At 35.4% G+C, this 23,101-nt stretch overlaps 1 protein-coding gene across 5 annotated transcripts in view; it reads left to right on the forward strand.

Annotated features, from left to right (window-relative positions):
- Positions 1 to 22,581, forward strand: part of JAK2 (Janus kinase 2) — a 91,726-nt gene extending 69,145 nt beyond the window's left edge. For 4 of the 5 annotated variants that reach the window (XM_012737842.3, XM_012737828.3, XM_012737833.3 and 1 more), the window contains 8 exons: positions 105 to 255; positions 979 to 1,115; positions 3,396 to 3,585; positions 4,529 to 4,653; positions 4,824 to 4,996; positions 15,659 to 15,776; positions 17,258 to 17,371; positions 17,623 to 22,581. In XM_012737842.3, the coding sequence (XP_012593296.1) occupies positions 105 to 255; positions 979 to 1,115; positions 3,396 to 3,585; positions 4,529 to 4,653; positions 4,824 to 4,996; positions 15,659 to 15,776; positions 17,258 to 17,371; positions 17,623 to 17,730 (1,116 nt within the window). In that variant the 3' untranslated portion in view covers positions 17,731 to 22,581. The other variant, XM_076008676.1, reaches the window with a different exon arrangement.
- The last annotated feature ends 520 nt before the right edge of the window (positions 22,582 to 23,101 follow it).

A 23,101-nucleotide genomic window follows, 5' to 3' on the forward strand; every position in this document is an offset into this window, starting at 1 on the left:
GTTTCTTTCACATGATTTGCTATTTTTTAGCCCATCTAGTTTTAAAAAGAAAGTTGATACAGCTTTATAGAATTTATTCTCAGCATGTGGTTCTTTAATTATAGAAGCTACAGTTTTATGAAGATAGGCATCAGCTTCCTGCACCAAAGTGGACAGAATTAGCAAACCTTATAAATAATTGTATGGATTATGAACCAGATTTTAGGCCTTCTTTCAGAGCCATCATACGAGATCTTAACAGCTTGTTTACTCCAGGTATGTACTGAGGGAGCGACCTTATTGATTTTCCAGCTATCTTTCTATCTTTGTTGTAATCTTTACCAATTTTGTAATTCTTTCCAAGAAGTTTCTTGATGTCTTTTAGGCCCCTTAATTTCTTAATGTTCATATGACTTTTCATGCTTTATACATATGCTAATCTTGATTGAGCAGTCTTTCATTTTAAAAAAAAGGCCTTTTTCCCCCATAACCTAATTTTAGTTTGCTAGTTAATGAGCGGTATACCACAGATATTTATTTGGCTAAATTGAACTGTTAAAAATAACTCTTTTAGTTTTTAACTATTTCTGATATATTTTATAATTGATTTTCTAAATATGAGATAGGTTTGTTTAGCTTTGTTCTTCCCTCCTTTAAAATATTAAGCTATGAATGTGTTTGACCCATAAGTGCTTCTTGTTGCAGTACTACTAACCATTCTCACCACAAAAATCAACATATAACCGTACTTTAAGAATGTTAAAACCACCTATTTTGTAAAGTAATTATTTATCCCTTGCAAAATATTTCTTGAGAGCCTGTCAGGTTATGGATAATGATTAAAGGCTCCCATTAATATAATGTAAATGATCTGAGTTTCCCTGTATCATTTAGTATTTTTAACTCATTCTGATTATTTTGGTCAGCTTGAATGTGTATCAGTTTAACCTAGGTAATGTATTTGCCAACTTAAGGTGCTAATATTCTTTATTTCTTCAGATTATGAACTATTAACTGAAAATGACATGCTACCAAATATGAGGATAGGTGCCCTAGGCTTTTCTGGTGCTTTTGAAGACAGGGACCCTACACAGTTTGAAGAGAGACACTTGAAATTTCTACAGCAACTTGGCAAGGTAAATTGTCAGAAGTTTTTCAAGTAGAGTATAATCATACAACATTTTATTTAGGAAAAAAAGGCTTTAGAGAATCTCTAAAGTCCACTTTCTACAAAGTTTAAGGAGTATTTGTAGAAAAAAGGTTTATTTGTCAGATGTTGCAGAAATACTGTGTTAAACAGTCATATTTACAGAAGAACTCTTTAGAGCCTCCTTTAATATGTAATGTGCACTGAACATCTTCAAAAGGATGAAAAATTAGGTAGTATTCTCAAATTACTTGAGCATGGGACTGTTTCTTGGTAGGAGGAATTTGTAGTGTATCATGAGTCAATGAAATAGAGAAAGGAACACTTAATAAAATATGGTATATGTATACAATGGAATACTACTCAATTACTGGTAGTTCTTTTGCTCTCCCTTACTTGATTTCTTCCCTGGTCCCATCCCAAACCCTTCTGGTTTCCTATCCTAAATCATCATCTTTACTGTCAGCAGTTGCCTTCACATTCTTCTTCCACAAGAAAATAGAGGCATTCCAAATTAAAACAGTGATATTGATTTTTGCCTATCAAATTGAAAAATATTTAGAAAAATTATAATGACCAGTGTTGGCAAGGACATAGATGTTTTCCCACTGCTTAGCAGACCCTAATTTTTAACCCCTCTAGGGAGCTTCTGATGCAGAATCAAACAACCATATCTTTTGAAACTACCAAATCTTTGGAACAGCTAATTCTTAAGTATCCTTAATAGAGATGTACACAGATATTAAGTTTTAAAACTTTTCTTAGTGTATGTTTATATTTCTAATTTTAAAAATTAGTACATTTGTATGACAATATACAATATTTTCAAGTAACGTATAAAGGTACTGACACATTGTTAAGTAGGAAGAGAGAATATGAAACTCTTATTTCTTACTTTTGATTTTTAAAATATGTTTTGGAATAATTTCTCACAGCAGCAATATGAGATAGGCATTTTATTATCCTCCACTTTTAAGAGTGAAAAACTGATATTCAGAGAGAAAAGTGAATTATCCAAGGTCACAAAGAGAGTAAGTAGTGAATCAAGATTCTAACTCCAATCTGTCTGACTCAAGAGTCCCAGGTCTTACCTCCCTTCCTTTGTGCCCTTCCAAACTATGTAATTAGAGATTTAACTTTGAGCCTATATATTGTCTAGGTTATTTTTTAAATTGACTTCAACTATATAACTGAAAATATAGTGATTTAGAATCTTAGAGCTCAAGAACTACATGGTTTTATTCTTCGATAATGCAGTAATATTCCACACTAATATCCTACTAATATCTTACACTAAAAAATACACTAATTTGATTAACACCAGAAATTTATACTTCATTTTAAGTGTTATGTAACAACTTACCAATTCAATGTAGATAATAAATCACAGATAAAAAGAGAGTAGACGTCTTTAAATACTGATCTTTTAAAAACATGTAGGGCTATCCCTATAGGCTAAAAATTTCTTACTTTCTTGAATGAATAAATCATACCCTATGTTAGTCTGCTCGTGCTGTCACAACAAAAAATACCATATTGGGTGGCTTAGACAACAGATATTTATTTCTCACAGTTCCGGAGGCTGAAAAGTCCAAGATCAAAGTTCTGACAGTTTGGTTTCTGGTGAGTGTTCTCTTCCTGGCTTCCAGATGGCTGTCTTCTTGCTGTGTCCTCACATGGGGGAGAGAAATTGCTAGAGTGCCTCCTCTTCTTCTCATAAGCCACAAGCTCTATGGTATTAGGGCTCTACCTTTATAATCTCCTGTAACCCTTATCACCTCCTCACAAGGCCCAATCTCCAGATATAATCATCTTGGGAGTTAGGGCTTTATCATATAAATTTTGGGGAGTCACAGGCATTCAATTCATAACAGAGACTTATTTCATCCAGATTACTGAGAGTGATATCAAATGATACCTTGTGAAGAAGGAAAATTCTTTCTGAAAGTTAATGACAAAAGTGTAGGAAATCCCCAGCATGCCCTTTGGTTTCTCTTAATAATTAATGATTGCCATTTGTTTAAATGCTTTTTTTTTTTTGAAGTAGTTTATATTTCACCCTGTAATTCCTTTTGAAGAAATTAAATGTATAGGTTTACTACCTACTTATTAAGATAATATTTGGATTTCTTGTTCTAAAAGTTGCTTAATGTAAACTTAGAGATATGTCTGCTAAATCCAGCTACTAGAATTTTCTGTATAATTAGAATTTATTAGTAATTTTTCTTGAAAACTTGATATTTTCATCCTTATATGATGTGTCATTTAGGGTAATTTTGGAAGTGTGGAGATGTGCCGGTATGACCCTCTACAGGACAACACTGGGGAGGTGGTGGCTGTCAAAAAGCTTCAGCACAGTACTGAAGAGCACCTTAGAGACTTTGAAAGGGAGATTGAAATCCTGAAATCCCTACAGCATGACAACATTGTAAAGTACAAGGGAGTGTGCTATAGTGCTGGTATGTTGCCCAACTGAAACCTATTTTAAACTCAAGGTATATCTTTAGGACCCTGGGTAATAGGAACATATAGTGTCCTAAGATCTGGACTTACAATTTGCCAGTGCCCAGGTAGAGAACCATTCTATAATGACTGGAGATTGTACGTGGTGATCATAGACTATAACTACAAGAAGTCTCTGGCCAGTTGGTTTATCATTGTCTTCACCACTTGCTTAAGTTTACCAAGAGAGTATCATTTTTAAAGAAAGAAATTGTCTTTGCTTACATTTTCTATAAAAATAAAAATTTTAAATTAGATGCTTTTTGTTCAGTATAAATGAGGAGAAAAGAAGTTTTCTTATCAATTTGGTTTACCTAGAGAGTTATAGAAAACTAAAACATAAGCTGGGCATGGTGGCTCATGCCTGTAATCCTAGCACTCTGGGAGGCCGAGGCAGGTGGATCATTTGAGCTCAGGAGTTCGAAACCAGCCTGGGCAAGAGCGAGACCCCGTCTCTACTAAAAATAGAAATAAATTAATTGGCCAACAAAAATACAGAGAAAAAATTAGCTGAGCATGGTGGTGCATGCCTATAGTCCCAGCTATTTGGGAGGCTGAGGCAGAAGGATCACTTGAGCCCAGGAGTTTGAGGTTGCTGTGAGCTGGGCTGATGCCACGGGGGTCTAGCCCAGGCAAGAGAGTGAGACTCTGTCTCAAAAAAAAAAAAAAGGAAAGAAAAAGAAAACTAAAACATAAATATTTTTAAAGCTTCTATTTAAAACTTCTTTATTCAAAAAGCCTGTGTTCTTAACTACTACATCACCTTTAATTTATAATAAAGTTTTGTCATCATAGACTCAGATTTTATATATGTTTAAGTTATTTGTATATGACTTTTTTGATATTCACAAGTAAAATATGGCAAAGCAAAATATCATGTTTCTATTTGTATGTTAAAAGGCCGGCGTAATCTAAGATTAATTATGGAATATTTACCATATGGAAGTTTACGAGACTATCTCCAAAAACATAAAGAACGGATAGATCACAAAAAACTTCTGCAGTACACATCTCAGATATGCAAGGTACTTAATAACCTGGATATTTGTTGTAGATGAAATGAACATGTTGAAATAATTGTTAGGAAATCCTGTAGACTCGTTCTTAGATAATAAAGGGAGTGTATAGGGCTAAGACCAGTTAAATTGTTTATGCTTATAAGACTAAACTGAAAGAAAATTTACTTTATCCATAGGGTATGGAATATCTTGGTACAAAAAGGTATATCCACAGGGATCTGGCAACAAGAAATATATTGGTGGAGAATGAGAACAGAGTTAAAATTGGCGATTTTGGTTTAACCAAAGTCTTGCCACAAGACAAAGAATACTACAAAGTGAAAGAACCTGGTGAAAGTCCCATATTCTGGTAAGTATATTTCAGTATAATAAAGTGAAATTTTAGAGCACAAACTTCAAACTTATTATTGCTTAATAATTATTGATTTATATATTTATAATATTGAACATTTATCATATGCTTACATTGGGCTAAATACATTTCATAGATTATCTCATTTATCCTTATAACAACCTTTAGAGAATATGTATAATTATTATCTCCATTTTAAGCATGGAGAAACTGAAGCATAGATAGTTAAATAGCTTGCTCAGAGTCGCATGACTAATAAATGGTAGAACTGGGATTCAAATCCAGATAGTCTGATCTCAGAATTTGTACTTTTAAGCTTTATTAATAATGCTTTAATCTGGCATTAATTGAATATTTTTATATGTTGAAGCTGAAGGTAATTTTTGATACTCAATTACAATTGTGAATTGTGAGGAGCATTCATACCTAATTTTTTTCATGTGTTATACATTGTTTCTATTGATCTGTGCTTTGATGCAAAATTTTCTTTTTTTATGCCTCCATTCTTTATAGTACAATTTGTTTTCTAGAGATGACTTGGTGAAATTATATTTCAGTGTTTTGGTTTTGTGTACTTTCCAAATAGATTTTAATTCTGGTTTATTCATCTGCTGAAATAATACTATATTAAGATGATATTTGAGTCAGATGTTAGTTTTAAAACAAGGGTTTGAGGTTTTAGTTAAGTATGTTTTATTTACATTCTTGATATATGACTTGAAAATTAGAATTACTACTACAAACAATGTAACTGTTAATTTGTAAATATTTTATGGGGTTCATTAGAATTAGAAATATAGAGATTACTCAGTTTTCTACTTCTTAGTTCATTGGATCATCTGTGTTTGCTGGTTATCTTCATTTTATTTGGTATCTGTAAATTTTACAACTAATCCTAGCTGTTGGAAATTGTTAGTCCAGAAAGCAATCAAGTAAGAAAGCACCAGTGATTTAGAACAAATTGATTATTCCCACAGAAGGGTAACTTACAATGCTATTATGAAAGTGTTTAAAGAAGAATCCTTATCTTTTAGAGATGCATCCTTAAATAATTATTGTTGAAATACTATCATCTTTGGTATTCACTTTACATAAACCCAGTGGGGCAGAAGTGTGGAGTTATATTACAAGAGGGGCAATGAGTTTAGCTGAGTGACAGGTACACGGTTGTTCATTTTTCTCTAATTTGTGTACGTTTGACACATTTTTTAACATTAAAAACACATTTTAATAAGGAATGTCCTCATGATAATCATTGGCATTACCATCAACTAACTATTTTTAGGGTATGAGTGAAATTAGAAAATAAGACTGATAAAAATATGATCATATACTTTGGTCATGTCCCATTGACATATTTCATTTTTTTCCAGAATGAAAAATTAAAGAAGTTAAGTGGAATTAGCTGGTAATCCATAAATATTACTTATATGAAGATCCAATGATTTGGGCATACTTAATGATTACAATTTAATAAACATTTATTAAGTACCTACTGTGCTCCAAATACCACACAAGAAGCTTGGGATAAAAAGATAAGATTAGCATCAGAAAAGGACTGTCCCTTAGTAGGAAGGCTGAACTAAAAGGAAAAATTTGACATGGCAGGCAAATTCAACTGACAGGTCCACTACCCATTATCCCTTCCTTTTAAGACCTCATAATTTAGGAAAAGTCAAATGTATAATCAAATCGTTGCAAGACAGTGTGTGTAAGTGCAACAATTAGGTTAATGGGAAAACATAAGAGTACAGATAATTCTGCTGAGTTTAAGTCAATCAGAACAGAACAGCTAAGAGATGACATTTCAACTGTTGATTAGTAGGAGTTTATCAGATAGACAAGTAGAAGGACATTCCATAAGGAAGTAGAGAAGAACAAAGAGGATCAGGGGTTTGAAAGTGAATGGCATAATCACAGACAAACAGGAAATAGTTAGGGCTAGAAAGGGATTGAGCCACTTCTGTGGTTTGAATGTGTGCCCTCCAAAATTCAGGTGTTGCCAATGTGATAGTATTAAAAGGTGGGGCCTTTAAGAGATTAAACAGGTAATCAAAAGATTTTCCCTTTTATATAGCCAAGCAGATATAACCCATTACATACAAATTCTCAGGATAAACATTAACTAGTCCTCAAGTAAGAGGACTTGACAGTAGTATTTGTCATGCATGCAGTTCACCCTAAATTCACTTGGTATTAGGAGTGACCATCTATGTTAGCTAATTGGCTTTATACAAAGGAAATATGCACTTTTCAAATCTTCATGACGGGAGATAATTTTGCATCTTGGAAGGAGGCTTTTGCAGAAGTTAGGCTCCTACCCTCCCACAGAAGCTGGAAGGTAAAGGTGCTATCTTCCTTGATTATGTTCCAAAGAGATGGTTACAGGTTCTTGAGAAAGACATTCTTGGGTCCTAAAGCTGGCAAGAGGCTTTTAAGCAAGAGCTTTTAAAAAGATTTACATACATTTTAAACAGAAAAAGAACTTACAGTTCTAAGTTTTCCAAATGCTCTAAGAAAAAAGGAGAGGAATCTTTCCTCTTATTTTTCAACAGGGTGAATTAATTTTTTTTTCTTTTTTTATTTGTATTTACCCTTACATAAGTGATGGTCAACAGACAGAATAAAACAGCCATGGAGATGAGGGGTAAATTACAAAGTATAGTATCATGAAAACCAGAGGAAGAGAATATTTGGCAAGGAGTGAGGGAGTAGCACCATTTTCAAGGAAATTACATTCCCCTTGTGGAATAAAACTAGTATACATTTTGAAATAACATAAATAGATGCATAAAGTTTTTTCGTTTGACCACTTCTGGGTTAACTGTATTGTCTCATTTTCTGTATTCTTTAGATATGTAAAGTTTTTAAAAAGCTAACTATAAAAAGAATATAGCATTAGATGTTTAATTGTGTGGTATAGAGTATTAGTACTGTAGAAATTCAGTAGCATGAAGTCATTAATACCTTGAATAGATAGGGAAGGACTTGTGGAAGTGAGGAAACTCAAATTGGATTTTGAGGCGAGATTAAATTTATATAATTCATATTTTTTTATTTTGGCATATTATGGGGGTACAGATTTTAAGGTTTCAATAAATGCCCATTTCCCCCCCTCCCCTCCACAAGTCTGAGTCTCCAGCATGACCATCCCCCAGATGGTGCACATCTCACTCATTATATATGTATATACCTGCCCCCCTCCCCCCTCCCACCTGCCCAATACCCTATTACTGTAGTACCTATGTGACCACTTAGGTGGTGTTCAGTTAATACCAATTTGCTGGTGAGTATATGTGGTGCTTGTTTTTCCATTCTTGGGAAACTTCACTTAATAGTATGGGTTCCAGCTCTAACCAGGAAAATATAAGATGTGCTATGTCACCATTATTTCTTAGAGCTGAATAGTACTCCATGGTATACATATACTACATTTTATTAATCCATTCTTGGATTGACGGGCACTTGGGCGGTTTCCACAGCCTTGCAATTATGAATTGTGCTGCTATAAACATTCGAGTGCAGGTGTCTTTTTTGTAGAGTGTCATTGGATCTTTTGGGTAGATGCCCAGCAATGGGATTGCTGGATCAAATGGTAGATTCACTTGTATCGCTTTAAGGTATCTCCATATTGCTTTCCACAGAGTTGAACTAGTTTGCAGTCCCACCAGCAGTGTAGGAGTGTTCCTCTCTCTCTGCAACCACGCCAGCATTTATTGTTTGGAGACTTTTTGATAAAGGCCATTCTCACTGGAGTTAAGTGATATCTCCTTGTGGTTTTGATTTGCATTTCCCTGATGATTAGGGATGTTGAGCATTTTTTCATATGTTTGTTGGCCATTCTTCTGTCTTCTTTAGAAAAGTTTCTGTTCAAGTCCTTTGCCCACTTTTTAATAGAGTTATTTAATTTTTTCTTCCTGATTTTCGTGAGTTCTAAGTATATTCTAGTTATCAGTCCCTTATCGGATGCATAAGATGCAAAAATTTTCTCCCATTCTGTAGGTTGTTTACTTTCATGACTATTTCTTTGGCTGTGCAGAAGCTTTTTAGTTTGATCATGTCCCATTTATTTATTTTTGTTGCTGCTGTGATTGCCTTTGGGGACTTCTTCATAAACTCTTTGCCTAGGCTGATGTCTAGGAGAGTGTTTCCAACTTTTTCCTCTAGAATTCTAATAGTTTCATACCTTAGATTTAAGTCTGTTATCCAGCGTGAGTTGATTTTTGTGAGAGGTGAAAGGTGTGGGTCCTGTTTTAGCCTTCTACAGGTGGCTATCCAGTTTTCCCAGCACCATTTATTGAAAAGGGATTCTTTTCCCCAGCGTATGTTTTTGTCTGCTTTGTCAAAGATGAGATGGCTATATGAGGATGGTTTTATATCAGGATTCTCACATCTGTTCCACTGGTCCATATTCCTATTTTTGTGCCAATACCATATTGATTTAATTACTACAGCTTTAGTATAGTTTGATATCTGGCATATTAATGCCTCCCATTTTGTTTCTGTTGCCTAGAATTGCTTTTGATATTTGGGGTCTTCTTTGGTTCCATACGAAGCGTAAAATTATTTTTTCTATATCTGTGAAGAATGCTGATGGGATTTTAATAGGTATTGCATTGAATCTGTAGATCAGTTTGGGTAGTATAGACATTTTGATGGTGTTGAGTCTGCCGATCCATGAGCATGGTATGGATTTCCATCTGTTTACATCCTCTGCTATTTCCTTCCTCAGTGTTTCATAGTTCTCCCTGTAGAGGTCTTTTACGTCTTTGGTTAAGTATATTCCTAGGTACTTTAATTTCTTCGTTGCTATTGTGAAGGGAATTGAGTCTTTGATTTGGTTCTCAATTAGATTGTTGTTGGCATATATGAATGCCTCTGATTTCTGTGTATTGATTTTGTATCCTGAGACTTTACTAAATTCATTGATCAGTTCCAGGAGTTTCTTGGTTGAATCTTTGGGGTTTTCTAGATACAATATCATATCATCAGCAAACAGTGAAAGTTTGATCTCCTCTGCCCCTATTTGGATACCTTTAATTCCATTTTCCTGTCTGATTGCTGTAGCCAAGACTTCCAGCACTATATTGAACAGAAGTGGAGAAAGTGGGCAGCCTTGTCTGGTTCCAGTTCTAAGTGGGAATGATTTCAATTTTTCCCCATTCAGTATGATGTTGGCTATGGGTCTGTCATATATGGCTTGTATCATTTTTAGGTATGTCCCTTCTATGCCTATTTTCTTAAGTGTTCGTATCATGAAAGGGTGTTGAATTTTGTCAGAAGCTTTTTCTGCATCTATTGAAAGAATCATGTGGTCTTTGTTTTTGCTTCTGTTTATGTGCTGAATTGCATTTATAGTTTTACGTATGTTGAACCATCCCTGCATCCCTGGGATGAAGCCCACTTGGTCGTGATGGATTATTTTTTTATAAGCGTCTGGATTCGGTTAGCTAAGATTTTGCTGAAAATTTTTGCATCTATATTCATTAGGGATATTGGTCTGTAGTTTTCTTTTTTTGTTGCATCCTTTCCTGGTTTTGGTATAAGAGTAATATTTGCTTCATAAAAGGTATTGGGGAGGTTTCCGTTCTTCTCGATGTTGTGGAATAGTTTCTGCAAGATAGGTACTAGTTCTTCTTTTAAGTGTGGTAAAATTCCAGTGTGAAGCCATCTGGACCGGGACTTTTCTTTTTAGGGAGACTTTTAATTGCTGTTTCTATTTCAGCTGTTGAGATTGGTCTGTTCAGGGAATCTATTTCTTCCTGGTTGAGCCTAGGGAGGCTGTGTGTTTCTAGAAATTTGTTCATTTCCTCCACATTTTCCAGTTTGTGTGCATAAAGATTTTTGTAGTACTCATAAATTATATCTTGTATCTCTTTGGGATCAGTTGTGATATCTCCTTTTTTGTTCCTGATGGAGCTTATTAGAGATTTCTCTTTTCTGCTTTTCGTTAGCTTAGCCAATGGTGTGTCAATTTTGTTTATTTTTTCAAAGAACCAACTTTTTGTTTTATTAATCTCCTGAATAGCTTCCCTGTTTTCAATTTTGTTTAGTTCTGATTTGATCTTGTTGATTTCACTTCTTCTGCTGGGTTTGGGGTTGGTCTGTTCTTCTTTTTCTAGCTCTTTGAGTCATTTCATTAGATTGTCTATTTGTGATCTTCTTGTCTTTTGGTTATAGGCATTTATGGAGATAAACTTTCCTCTCAGAACTGCTTTAGCTGTGTCCCAGAGGATTTGATCACTTGTCTCTCCATTGTCGTTTTCTTCATAGAATTTTTTAATTTCCATCTTGATTTCTTCATTTATGAAGTAATCATTTAGTAGGAGGTTGTTTAATTTCCACGTTTTTGTGCAGAAATGTGAGTTTCTGTTAGGGTTGATTTCTAGTTTTATTCCACTGTGATCTGAGAAGGTACATGGTATGATTTCTATTTTTTTAAATTTCTTGATATTTACTTTGTGTCCTAGGATATGGTCAATCTTAGAGAATGTCCCGTGAGCTGATGAGAAGAACATATATTCAGCGGATTTTGGGTAGAATGTCCTGTAGATGTCAGTCAGACCCAATTGTTCCAGCGTTTTGTTTAAGTCCATTATTTCTTTATTAATTTTCTGTTTGGAGGATCTGTCTCGTGCCGTCAATGGGGTGTTGAAATCTCCGGTGATTATGGAGTTGCTATTAATCCATTTGCTTAGCTCCAGTAAGGTTTGCTTTATGAATCTGGGTGCACCTAAGTTGGGTGCATATATATTTAAAATTGTTATCTCTTCTTGTTGAACTGTGCCCTTCACCATTATATAATGACCCTCTTTGTCTTTCACTACTTTTGTTGGTTTAAAAACTAAATCGTCTGAAATTAGAACTGCCACACCAGCCTTCTTTTGGCTTCCACTTTCCTGGAATACTGATATCCACCCTTTTACTTTTAGTCTATATGCATCCTTACAGGTTAGATGTGTTTGCTGAAGATAGCATAGACTTGGCCTGTATTTTCTTATCCATTCAGCCACCCTATGTCTCTTGAGTGGAGAGTTTAAGCCATTCACATTTATTGAGAGAACTGATAGGTAAGGTAGATTACTGTTCATTCTGTTGGGTTGGATGTTGTTGCTTTGATTTCTCTCTTGAGCCATTGTATTATCTGGCCTTTAATTTTTGGGTTTTGGTTGTTTTTATATTTGTGAGTTTTTATTATGGTGTTCCGTGCGTAACACTGTTTTGAGTAGTTCTTGTAGGGCTGGTCTTGTCTTGGTGAATTCTCTGAGACTTTGCTTGTCTGAGAATGTCTTTATTTCTCCTTCATATATGAAGCTTAGTTTTACAGGGAATAAGATTCTAGGCTGGGCATTGTTTTGTTTCAGAAGAGTGAGAATGGGGCTCCAGTCTCCCCTTGCTTGTAAAGTCTCATTAGAGAAGTCTGATGTTATTCGAATTGGCTTTCCCTTGTATGTCACTTATTCTTTCATCTTACAGCTCTTAGAAGGGCCTCTTTAGTTGATATTTTGGTCAGTCTGATGACTGCATGTCGTGACGTCTTCCTGTTTGTATTGAGTCTCCCAGGGGTCCTCTGAGCTTCTTGAACTTGTATATCGATTTTGAGCAAGGCCTGGGAAATTTTCCTCTATTATATCTTCAAATAGCTTGTCCAACCCTTGAGTGTTGTCTTCTTCCCCTTCTGGTAACCCTATGACCCTCACATTAGGTTTCTTCACATAATCCCACATCTCTTGTGGGCTTTGCTCTTTTCTCTTGTTTCTCTGCTCTATCTCTGTGACGGTTTTATTTAGTTGGAGGATGTTATCTTCAATCTCTGAAATTCTTTCTTCTGTTTGATCTACCCTGTTCTTGAGACTTTCCACTGTATTTTGTAGTTCCCCGAATTGATTCTTCATATCCAGGAGTTCGGTTAAACTTTTCTTCATTGTGTCGATTTCTTTAGTGAACTTTTGTTCCAGGTCCTGGAGGCTTTTTGTGGTTTCTTTGTGTTGGTTATTGAGTTGTTGTTGCAGGTCGGTGAGTGTTCTTATGATCTACATACGAAATTCCTCATCTGTCATTTTGGTTGCCTGATTTGGGTTGGTGTCCATTTCTAGGGGGCTGGTGCTCCTCTTTGAGGGTGTGTTTTCCATTTGGTTCTTCATATTTCCTGAGTTCCTTTGCTGATTTCTTCCCATGTTGATCAGTTGTTGTTTCTTTCCTTTAGGTTTTTGTTTGGGCATTCACACACCTTGTTTAGTTTCTGAGCTGTTAGGTGGTGTCTGTGGGTGAGATTCGACCACTCCTTGTATAATGAGTCAGTAGGTGCGGTGAAAAGGCTGTGCAGGATGCCGTCCCTGTCAGTAGGTGGCACTTGCTTGGAGGAACAGGCTATGCTGTTGATTTTATATCCTGTTATCAGCTCTTGTTCTGGGCGGAGCTGGGTTGGGTAAGCCTGCCCTCAGGCACCACCAATGCCTTTAACAGGGGTCAAAGTTCTGTTCTCTGCTTCCAGGAAAAGCTGTCAGGGCAGGGCTGGAATGGTCCCGCGCTCAGCCAGAAAGTCTGCGTGTGGGGGTGGGGCTGAGACCCTCAGTCTGGAGCGGGCCTTGCTTCTTTCCATCCTCCCCAACTCCGCAGCTACTCCAGAGCCTCTGCCAGCAGGCCAGACCACATGCCACCAGGCCTCCCCGGACTGTGATGCTGGCGGGGAGGTTCCCTGTGCAGGAACACCACCTGGGCTGGGCGTACAGCCTACTTTTGGGAGGAGGGTTGCCCTCTAGGACGCTGATCTGCCCCTGAAGGCACACACACCTTAGTAGGCTGTTCACATATATCCCTTCTGTGCCCCGGGCAATGCTAGACCTCGGTGCACGGGATCTGGTCTGCAGGTCCAACCTCTGGGTCCCAGAGTTCAAACTGTATCCCCACCAGGGAGAGGAGTTCCGGTCCCAATTCACCGACAGGGAGCCCAAGCTGGGTCTATGTCTCTCAGCCTCTGAGTCTGCACCGTTCTCCTGGGGTCACCATGCCATCAGCACCTGGGAGGGCTGGTGGGTAGGGAGCTCACAGTCTGAGTTCCCTTGAGTCAGCTGTAGGGTCCCAAAAGGGAAGGTCCCGTTCTCTGGAGGTGCCTCCGGCTGGTGGCTGTATTGTCTCTCTGGGCAGCCGCGGGTAGGGTCAGCAGAGGGGAGGAGGAGGCAATATTGTGCCTGCCGCGCGGCTTGGGTCTGTGCACATGGAGGTGCCCGGAGGGAGTTGGGAGCCTGGTGCCGCATCCACTATAGTCTCACCGCTAGCTGGTGGCGGCTGTCTCTGGGCTAGTGTCCGCAGGTCTCTCCACCCGCTGGGGAGCCCACCAGCAGTCCGAGATGCAAGGGAGGGGAAACGGCAAATCCACCTACCCTTCCCGCTGGTCTCCGGGCTGCTCAGGCGGTCTCAGCTTCCAGTTCTACTCCGCAGCCTCCTCCCATGGAGTCTCCTGGGGTCTCAGGTACCCCTCCTTCCGGCCCTTGTCTGCTGTATGCTCGTCTTCTTGCTTCTGTTTTCTAACTTCTGCTAGAATCTGTCTTTTCTGCAGAGACACTCTGTCTGGTGGTGTTTCTCGTCCGCCATCTTGATCTATAATTCATATTTTTAAAACTCAAAGGTCTAGAACAGATCTCTGGTAGCCATCTCTATAATAAACTTAGCAATAGAACCATGACATTCACAGTCCATTGGCCAACACACTTCCTTGAATAGTGTTAATGCTTGAGTGAACAATGACATCATTTCTCTCTGTGACTGTTTTCTGTTCTTCCTCTCATAATAACCCCCCTTCTGATTAACAGGTTCCTTCTTTTATATCTTTAAGTCTAGTCTTACTGCAGCCCAGAATCCATTTTTTTCTCCAGGATACTTATCTGGATTCATTTAAAGCTTAATTTGCAAAGAGCAGCTTATTTTTCAGTTCTTAGAAGGTACATTGCAGGAAAGCCTGGTGCTTCTTTATAGAGATAAAAATAAATTTCTTTGGCTATTAGTTGTCTTTGTATGTCAGAGGTTCCCAAGACCACCCCCAGGTTTAAGGATTGCTCGGATGATTCCACAGGACACAGCATATAGTCATACTGATGACAATGATTCATTACAGGGAAAGAATACAAAACAAAATCAGCAAAGGGAAAAGATATATGAGACAAATCCTGGAGGAAACCAAGCAAAAGCTTCCAAGGGTCCTATCCCAGTATAGTCATGTGGGACATGCTTAATTCTGCTAGCAATGAATTGCAGCAACACATGTGAAATGTTACCAGGGAAGCTGATTAGAGACTGGCTGCCAAAGATTTTTATTGGAACTAGTTACATAAAGGCATTTTGCCTGGCATATACCAAAATCCTAGCCTCCCAGAAGAAGAACAGATGTTAGCATAAACCCTATTGTTTGTACAAACAGTTTAGGCTCAGTGAGTCACTCTTATCCCTTTAGGGAATTGTGGAACCCCTCCTGAAATCTAAGTTCCCAAGTGCCAGCCAGGTGTTAACATTGCAAGGAGGACCTTCTGAGTATGGCAGCCTCCGGCCTGCTATGTTAATTCTTTTCTCTACACCTTGTTTTAAACACAGTGATTTGTAGGTAAAATCAAGAGTTGGCACATCAAGTAACTGTCTTGTAAAAATACTCTGCATATATTACAGGTATGCTCCTGAATCACTGACAGAGAGCAAGTTTTCTGTGGCCTCAGATGTTTGGAGCTTTGGAGTGGTTCTGTATGAACTTTTCACATATATTGAGAAGAGTAAAAGTCCACCAGCGGTCAGTGTGCTTTTTATTTATTTTCAGTTTTATTTTTTAACATGAGAAAGGCTTTATTCAAAGAATAATAATAAGCCTAGGACTATTTTAGAGCCTCTTACTGCTTATTTGTAAGGCAATATCCAACAAAATAACACCAAACTTATTTATTAAGTTAATTTGAATTTTTAAGACGGGGGTGGTTAGAGCACTATTTAGTATATTCCCTTAATATTATTTTTAGAAAATCCAATAAGCTCATTCATTCTAGGAATTATTGTATAAGTTAAAATAAGCCTTTCACAGTAAATTTTTCCTGTTCATTGTAGATTTTTTTAATATGGAAAAGTATAAAAATATAAAAATCATCTCTAATGCAATTACTGAGAGGTAACCATTTTAATATTATGGTATGTTTTCTTTTAGGCTTTTTATTATTTATATAAAAGTGAAATTTTATAAACATATATATTGTTTTATAAAATTAAGGTCCTATTGTGCAATTTGCCCTCTTGCTATTTCACTAAATATTATAGCATGGTATTTGCTATACTAGACATTTTTACTGCAAATGTGATTTCTAATTGCTAGGTAGCATTCCATCATAAGGATATATATGTCTGGACAATCATTTTCCATTTTTCTAGTCTTTTAAGTAATACTTTAATAGACATAGTGAACATCCTTATATATAAATACTTGTTTGTCTCTGGTTTTCATTGTAGAATAGAAATATAAGTAAAACGTTATGAACTATTTTAAAGGTTTTTGATTGTTTCAAAATGCTTTCCACAAAAGCTATACCAGATTACATCTCAATAGGGGTGTACATTTCATCATTCACTACCATTGGTCATTATGTTTTTATGCAGTTTTGCCAAATTGGTAGGCAAGTTGAATATATTTTACTTTGTATTAGTGTGATTGAGCATGTGTTTGCTGGGTGTGTAGAGTGAATATGTGTGTGTCTGTGAATTGTGTCTGTGTTTGGCCTATATTTATATTGGTAATTTTTCTTACCAATTTACAAGAGTTCTAAAGATCAAAAATAAATGATTTGTGTTGTAAATATTGCCATAGTTTGTAATTCAGGCTTTAACTTTATGAACTTTTGACATATGAAAGTTTTCTCTCCATTGCATTTATGCCTAAATATATTCATTCTTAATTTTCTTTTTATGTCCTCTTACATTCAGATTTTTTATTTCAACTGAAATGTAATATGATGTGTTAAAACAGCAACAAAACTCAAAGTAATTATATGTTTAGTTCATATGTTTTGAGCACTTCTCAGGGAATTTGTGGTGAGTTTCTTACAGTATGGAAATGGCATGAGAGAGATTTCACATTTAATCAGTTTGAAAAACCAGTTTTTTTCCCCACAGCATAGAAAAACGTAACATATACTGAAATTTTCCCATTTACTGGAAGACACTGAGGAAGAATTCCACTTCAAATTAAATATACAAAAAAACTCATTGAAAAGTGGGTTTGTGTTTCAGGAATTTATGCGTATGATTGGCAATGACAAACAAGGACAGATGATTGTGTTCCATTTGATAGAGCTCCTAAAGAATAATGGACGATTACCAAGACCAGATGGATGCCCAGATGAGGTAACAAAAAATGTTTTTATTCATAGTAACTATGCATTTTCTTTTTTTTCCTATTCAAGGATTTTAGGTCACTTTCTGAAATTTAATTTGCTGAGCTTTTAGATAAATAGCAAATCTGGTGACTGTGGACAAGACATAGGCTATGACACATACCCTGTGCAGGAAATTAAGTGGGAATTTCAAATCCACGACTTCTACCAATTAAAAGATCTAGTGTTAATTGTAATTATGATTTATTTTCTACTTTACAGATTTATATAATCATGACAGAATGCTGGAACAATAACGTAAATCAACGACCCTCCTTTAGGGACCTTGCTCTTCGAGTGGATCAAATAAGGGACAACATGGCTGGATGAAAGAAATGACCTTCATTCTGAGACCAAAGTAGACTTACAAAACAAAGTGTTGTATTTCACATTGTTGTGGACTATTATTATATATACCATTATTACCTAAATCATGATGCTGTAGCCAGCAAAGATGTGAAAATATCTACTCAAAACTTTCGAAGTTTATTGAGTTTTTCTTCATGAGGCCACCAGTAGAAGACAGTAATGAAAAGTTCTTAGCAGGGAATTTTGTAAAAAGTTTCATGAACATTATCAGTCAGCTAACCTCATCCTTCTCTGATAAAAGGAAAAAAAAACCAGACGTTTTTTCAGCTCAGCTTTTTGAGAGGTGAAAAAATTATAATGTAAATTTTGCAATGTTAAAGATGCACAAAAAATATATATGTACAGTTTTTACCACAGTGGAAAAATAATATCTTGGCATCTTGTGTGATGTTTTACACAAGGGCTGGTGTTCATTAATGTTTTCTAATTTTTTCATAGTTGATCTATAATAACTTCACTGTACAAATTAAGATGCTTAGATAATTGAATAAGCACCTTTGTGTTCTTGTTCATCTTTATCACTGGCCAGCAATATAAGCAGGTGTATACTTTTAGCTTGTAGTTCATGTACTGTAAATATTTTTAATGGAAAGGGAACAAATGTCTAGTTTTATTTGTATAGGAAATTTCCCTAACCCTAATTAAGAATACTTTTTGAAATAGAACAAGCTTACAAAGATATAACATAATCTATTTTCTTATTTGTTTCCCTTGTATCTATTTGTGGTGAATGTGTTTTTTAAATAGAACCATCTCCAAATTTTTCTAAGACTACAATGAATAGTTTTCTTTTAAAATTTCCAGATTAAGTATGTCAGGAATATTGTAATTCCTTGAGCTGTTGACTGCCAATAAGATTCTTTCATCCCTGAGACCTCTGGTAATGAATTAAATTGAAGCATAAGCCATAAAATAGATTGTTTTTAAGATGCATAGTGGGTTAGGAATTTTTTTTCTAAAAACTATATTTGAGGGGTTTCAGAACTCTATTGCAGTCATGGAAAAGATTTATTTCCTTTTGTGAGAGGGTCATATATAAGAGGGAAAAGAGGTAAATTGGTGAAAAAAGTATGCTTATTAATTTTATTCAAAATGCCAGTAGAAAATTCATAATGTATATCTTTAAAATGAGAGCATACATATTTTTCAATTAAGTATAAAGGGTTGTTTATTGTTGTCATTTGTTTTAGTGCTACTCCACTTTAGGCACCATCCCTAAAATAAAATATGGTGGGTTTTTTTTTTCGTGTGTGTTATTTATACAAAGTTTAAAATACTTGGTATTTTGGTTAAAAAGAAAATAGTTTCTTTATTTTTGGTGGTATATGCTATTTTTTTAAACTTAAGACTTCTGATTTGGGGTTGAACGGATTAGGGAAGAAATGGTTTTTACATTAATTATACTTAAGGCATTTTAGTAGTTACCAGATACAGAAATCATCTAAAATGACAGTGTTATTACATTTTTAAAAGATTTCTAGTAGATATTTTGGTGAGAGTTGAATATAATTTTTATTTAATTTATAAAGACACCTCAAGGATCTGTATATATAATTAAGAGATCTTCCATTGTACTACTTTTCAAGTAAAATAGTAGCATACCGTATATAATAATAAGCTTGATTTCAGTTTTTGTACTAAAACTTAAGTGTGCAGTTAAAAGTAGATTCTTCTCAAAGGTCTTTAAAATTTTGTTTTAAAAACACAATGTGAACTGTTTCTTTAATGTTTTCATCTTTTAGTTTTAGGTAAGGAATCCCACATACACATTCTTAAGTTTTTAGAGTAGGATGACGACCTTATTGTAAAATTCTAAGCTTTCAAGAGATTTCTTTCTTATGGAGGGTTTGTGCTGTTGTCAGTTTTGATTCTGCTATCCATAATAGGAAACTAATTCTTGCAGCTGTTCAGTTGGTTCTGTACAAGAAACAGGTAAGTAATTATTGTACCAGTTAATGCCACAATGTTTCTTCAATTAATATTCTTCAGAAATGAGGGAAAAGGTTTTCTTAGAATTCTGTAAATATTCCAGTATATTAAGTTATGCAATCTTTATATAAAAATTCCATGCTTCCATGGGTATTTGCTTGGGAAATAGTTACTTTTTCATGCTCTTTATATATGCTGCCAATAACACTATAATTTGCTCTGGAATAGTGTTCTTATAACCCAAAACTTGTGCTTTAAAGTCAAAGGAAATTTTTATCACAACTGTAACTTCTGATATTTAAATTTTATTTAATTAGTTTTATTATGCAGTAGACATTAGAAAATAACTACAGATCTGTATCTGGGGAGCCATTCCCCATGGGGTGGCATTATGTGCTCAACTTATTGAGATTATGTTAATTTCTTTGTTAAGCTTTTAGCATGTTCCCAGAAAATTGAAATATTTATATAATAAATATTGAGAAACTATTTTCTTTGTATTGTTACCTAAACAAAGAAATAGGGGCACACACACTGATATAGGGATATGTACAGAAAGCCTTTTATAACAGTAAAGTTACCTTCCAATTTTTAAGAAATGCCTCCTAAGACTGCTGTCAACTACTGTGCTATCTTTATGAACATTGCTGTATCCACTCTAACTTGTATTCGTTATTTATAATGAAGATTTCTCTAATTTTTTAGCATAATTTACAGAAGATCTTTCAGTTTGCTGTATCAGAATAAATAAAGTGTAAGTCAGTAGGATTATCCAAACAAAAGACTAGATTATAAGAGATAATCTTGATTTTATTAAGAAAAAACATTAAATATGAATATCAGAAAATACTTTGTGTTTACTCCCCAGATTTTAGTTAATTAGACTTAATTTCAGGACAAGGCATTCTTATAGGTGCTATTTACTAAGGTCAAGTCAGTTATCTTTGAGCAGTGTGAACAGACAGAAGCATAGTTTTTAGATCTAAACTATTGGTAAATAACAATAAATAGATCAAGGTGGTATGGAAAAATGGCATACCAGGCATATTGTAGAGACAGCAGGCAGATAAGATGACTAGTTATCAATTGCAAATGATAAGAAAAAAACAAAACAAGTATAAAATGAAAATATACAATGGAAACATTTGTTGATCAATTATCTGTGCTTGAAAGCACAGCTGTATACATATATGAAAATGTTTAAGTGCTTTTCACACACACACAAAAGATTAAGTGGATAGTATGTTTAATGAAAAAGTTTAAGGTCCTTTAAATACTTGGAGTATATATTATAGAATCTCTGTAAATTTTCTAGTAGCAAGTAGTATAAGTTTGTGAGTTGGAGCTTCTTTAGTGACATTAAAAACATAAAGAAATCAAAGATACTAAAGTAATTAGAAACAAAACAAGAAAGATAAATCTAACACTCAAGGTACTCAATTCTGAAAATACCTAGTAAAACACTACTTGAAATAGACATATACTTTTTTTCTCTGCTAAATAGTTTTGTTGAAGTTAACAATGAAGTTTTATGGCTATACTAACTTTTAAGTATATCAGAACAAAATTTATCATTTTTATGTCCTTAGTGACATTTAAGACACCTAAGTTTTTGATTGGAGGGGAAAATATTTGTTTGTAGAATCAAATACTTCATCTTGATTTTTAAGAATAACTGAATTCTCTAACAACATTAAGTAAAACAATTTTAATCTGCATATCCAAGATAACTAAGCCTTTGATCTGCAAGCTACAAGTGGCCCACAGCTAAATGACAAATACGAATTGGATTGTGTTGACTGATAATACTTATTGACTACTGTTCAGAAAGCCATTATATTATTATTTTTAAATTTCAGTAGATTCGAGGGGTATAATTATTTTTTGTTACATGGATGAATTGTATAATACTGAAGTCAGGGATTTCAGTTCCCATCACCAGAATAGTGTACATTATATCCGATAGGTAATTTTTTTATACCTTACTCCCACACTCCCCTCTTTTTAGTTTCCAATGTCCATTACACCATTTTATGACCATATATACCCATCGTTTAGCTCCCCATTTTAAGTGAGAACATGTGGTATTTGTTTTTCCATTGAGATACTTCACTTAGGGTAATGGTCTCCAGTTCTATCCAAGTTGCTGCAAAAAAAATTTCATTCCTTTTTACAGCTGAGTAGTACTCCATGGTATAAATATACCACATTTTCTTTATCTACTCATCAGCTGATGGACACTTAGGTGGATTCCATATCTTTGCAATTGTGAGTTGTGATGTAATAAATATTTGGGTGAGGTGTCTTTTTCATATAATTACTTCTTTTTTGTGTAGATGCCCAGTATTGAGATTGCTGGATTGAATGGTAGGTCTATTTTTAGTTCCTTGGGGACTCTCCATACTGTTTCTCCATAGAGGTTGTACTAATTTACATTCTCACCAACAGTGTGTAAGTGTTCCTTTTTCACTGCATCCATGCCAATGTCTATTATTTTTTGACTTTTAATAATGGCCATTCTGACAGGGGTAAAGTGGTATCTCGTTGTGGTTTTAATTTGCATTTCCCTGATGATTGGTGATGTTGAACTCTTTTTTATATATGTTGGCTATTTGTATATCTTCTTTTGAAAAAAATATGTTCATGATTTTGCCCACTTTTTGATGGAGATGTTTTGTTCTTGCTGATTTGAGTTCTTTTTTTTTTTTTTTTGAGACAGAGTCTCGCTTTGTTGCCCGGGCTAGAGTGAGTGCCGTGGCGTCAGCCTAGCTCACAGCAACCTCAAACTCCTGGGCTCGAGTGATCCTTCTGCCTCAGCCTCCCGGGTAGCTGGGACTACAGGCATGCGCCACCATGCCCGGCTAATTTTATATATATATATCAGTTGGCCAATTAATTTCTTTCTATTTATAGTAGAGACGGGGTCTCGCTCAGGCTGGTTTTGAACTCCTGACCTCGAGCAATCCGCCCGCCTCGGCCTCCCAAGAGCTAGGATTACAGGCGTGAGCCACAGCGCCCGGCCTGATTTGAGTTCTTTGTATTAATAGATTCTGGATATTAGTACTTTGTCACCTGTATAGTTTGCAAATATTTTCTCCAATTCTGTAGGCTGTCTGTTCACTGTGTTGATTATTAATATTTCCCTTGCTGTACAGAATTTTTTTAGTTTAAGTCCCATTTATTTTTATTTTGCTGTATTTGCTGTTGGGGTCTTAGTCATAAATTCTTTGCCCAGGCCAATGTTCTGAAGAGTTTTTCCTATGTTTTCTTCTAGAATTTTTATGGTTTCAGGTTTTACATTTAAGTCTTTTATCTATCTTGAGTTAATTTTTGTATATGGTGTGAGAGAGGGGTCCAATTTCATTCTTCTTCATGTAGCTATCCAGTTTTCCCAGCACCATTT

The sequence above is a fragment of the Microcebus murinus genome, chromosome 12, assembly GCF_040939455.1.
Source record: "Microcebus murinus isolate Inina chromosome 12, M.murinus_Inina_mat1.0, whole genome shotgun sequence".
Taxonomy (NCBI): Eukaryota; Metazoa; Chordata; class Mammalia; order Primates; family Cheirogaleidae; genus Microcebus; species Microcebus murinus.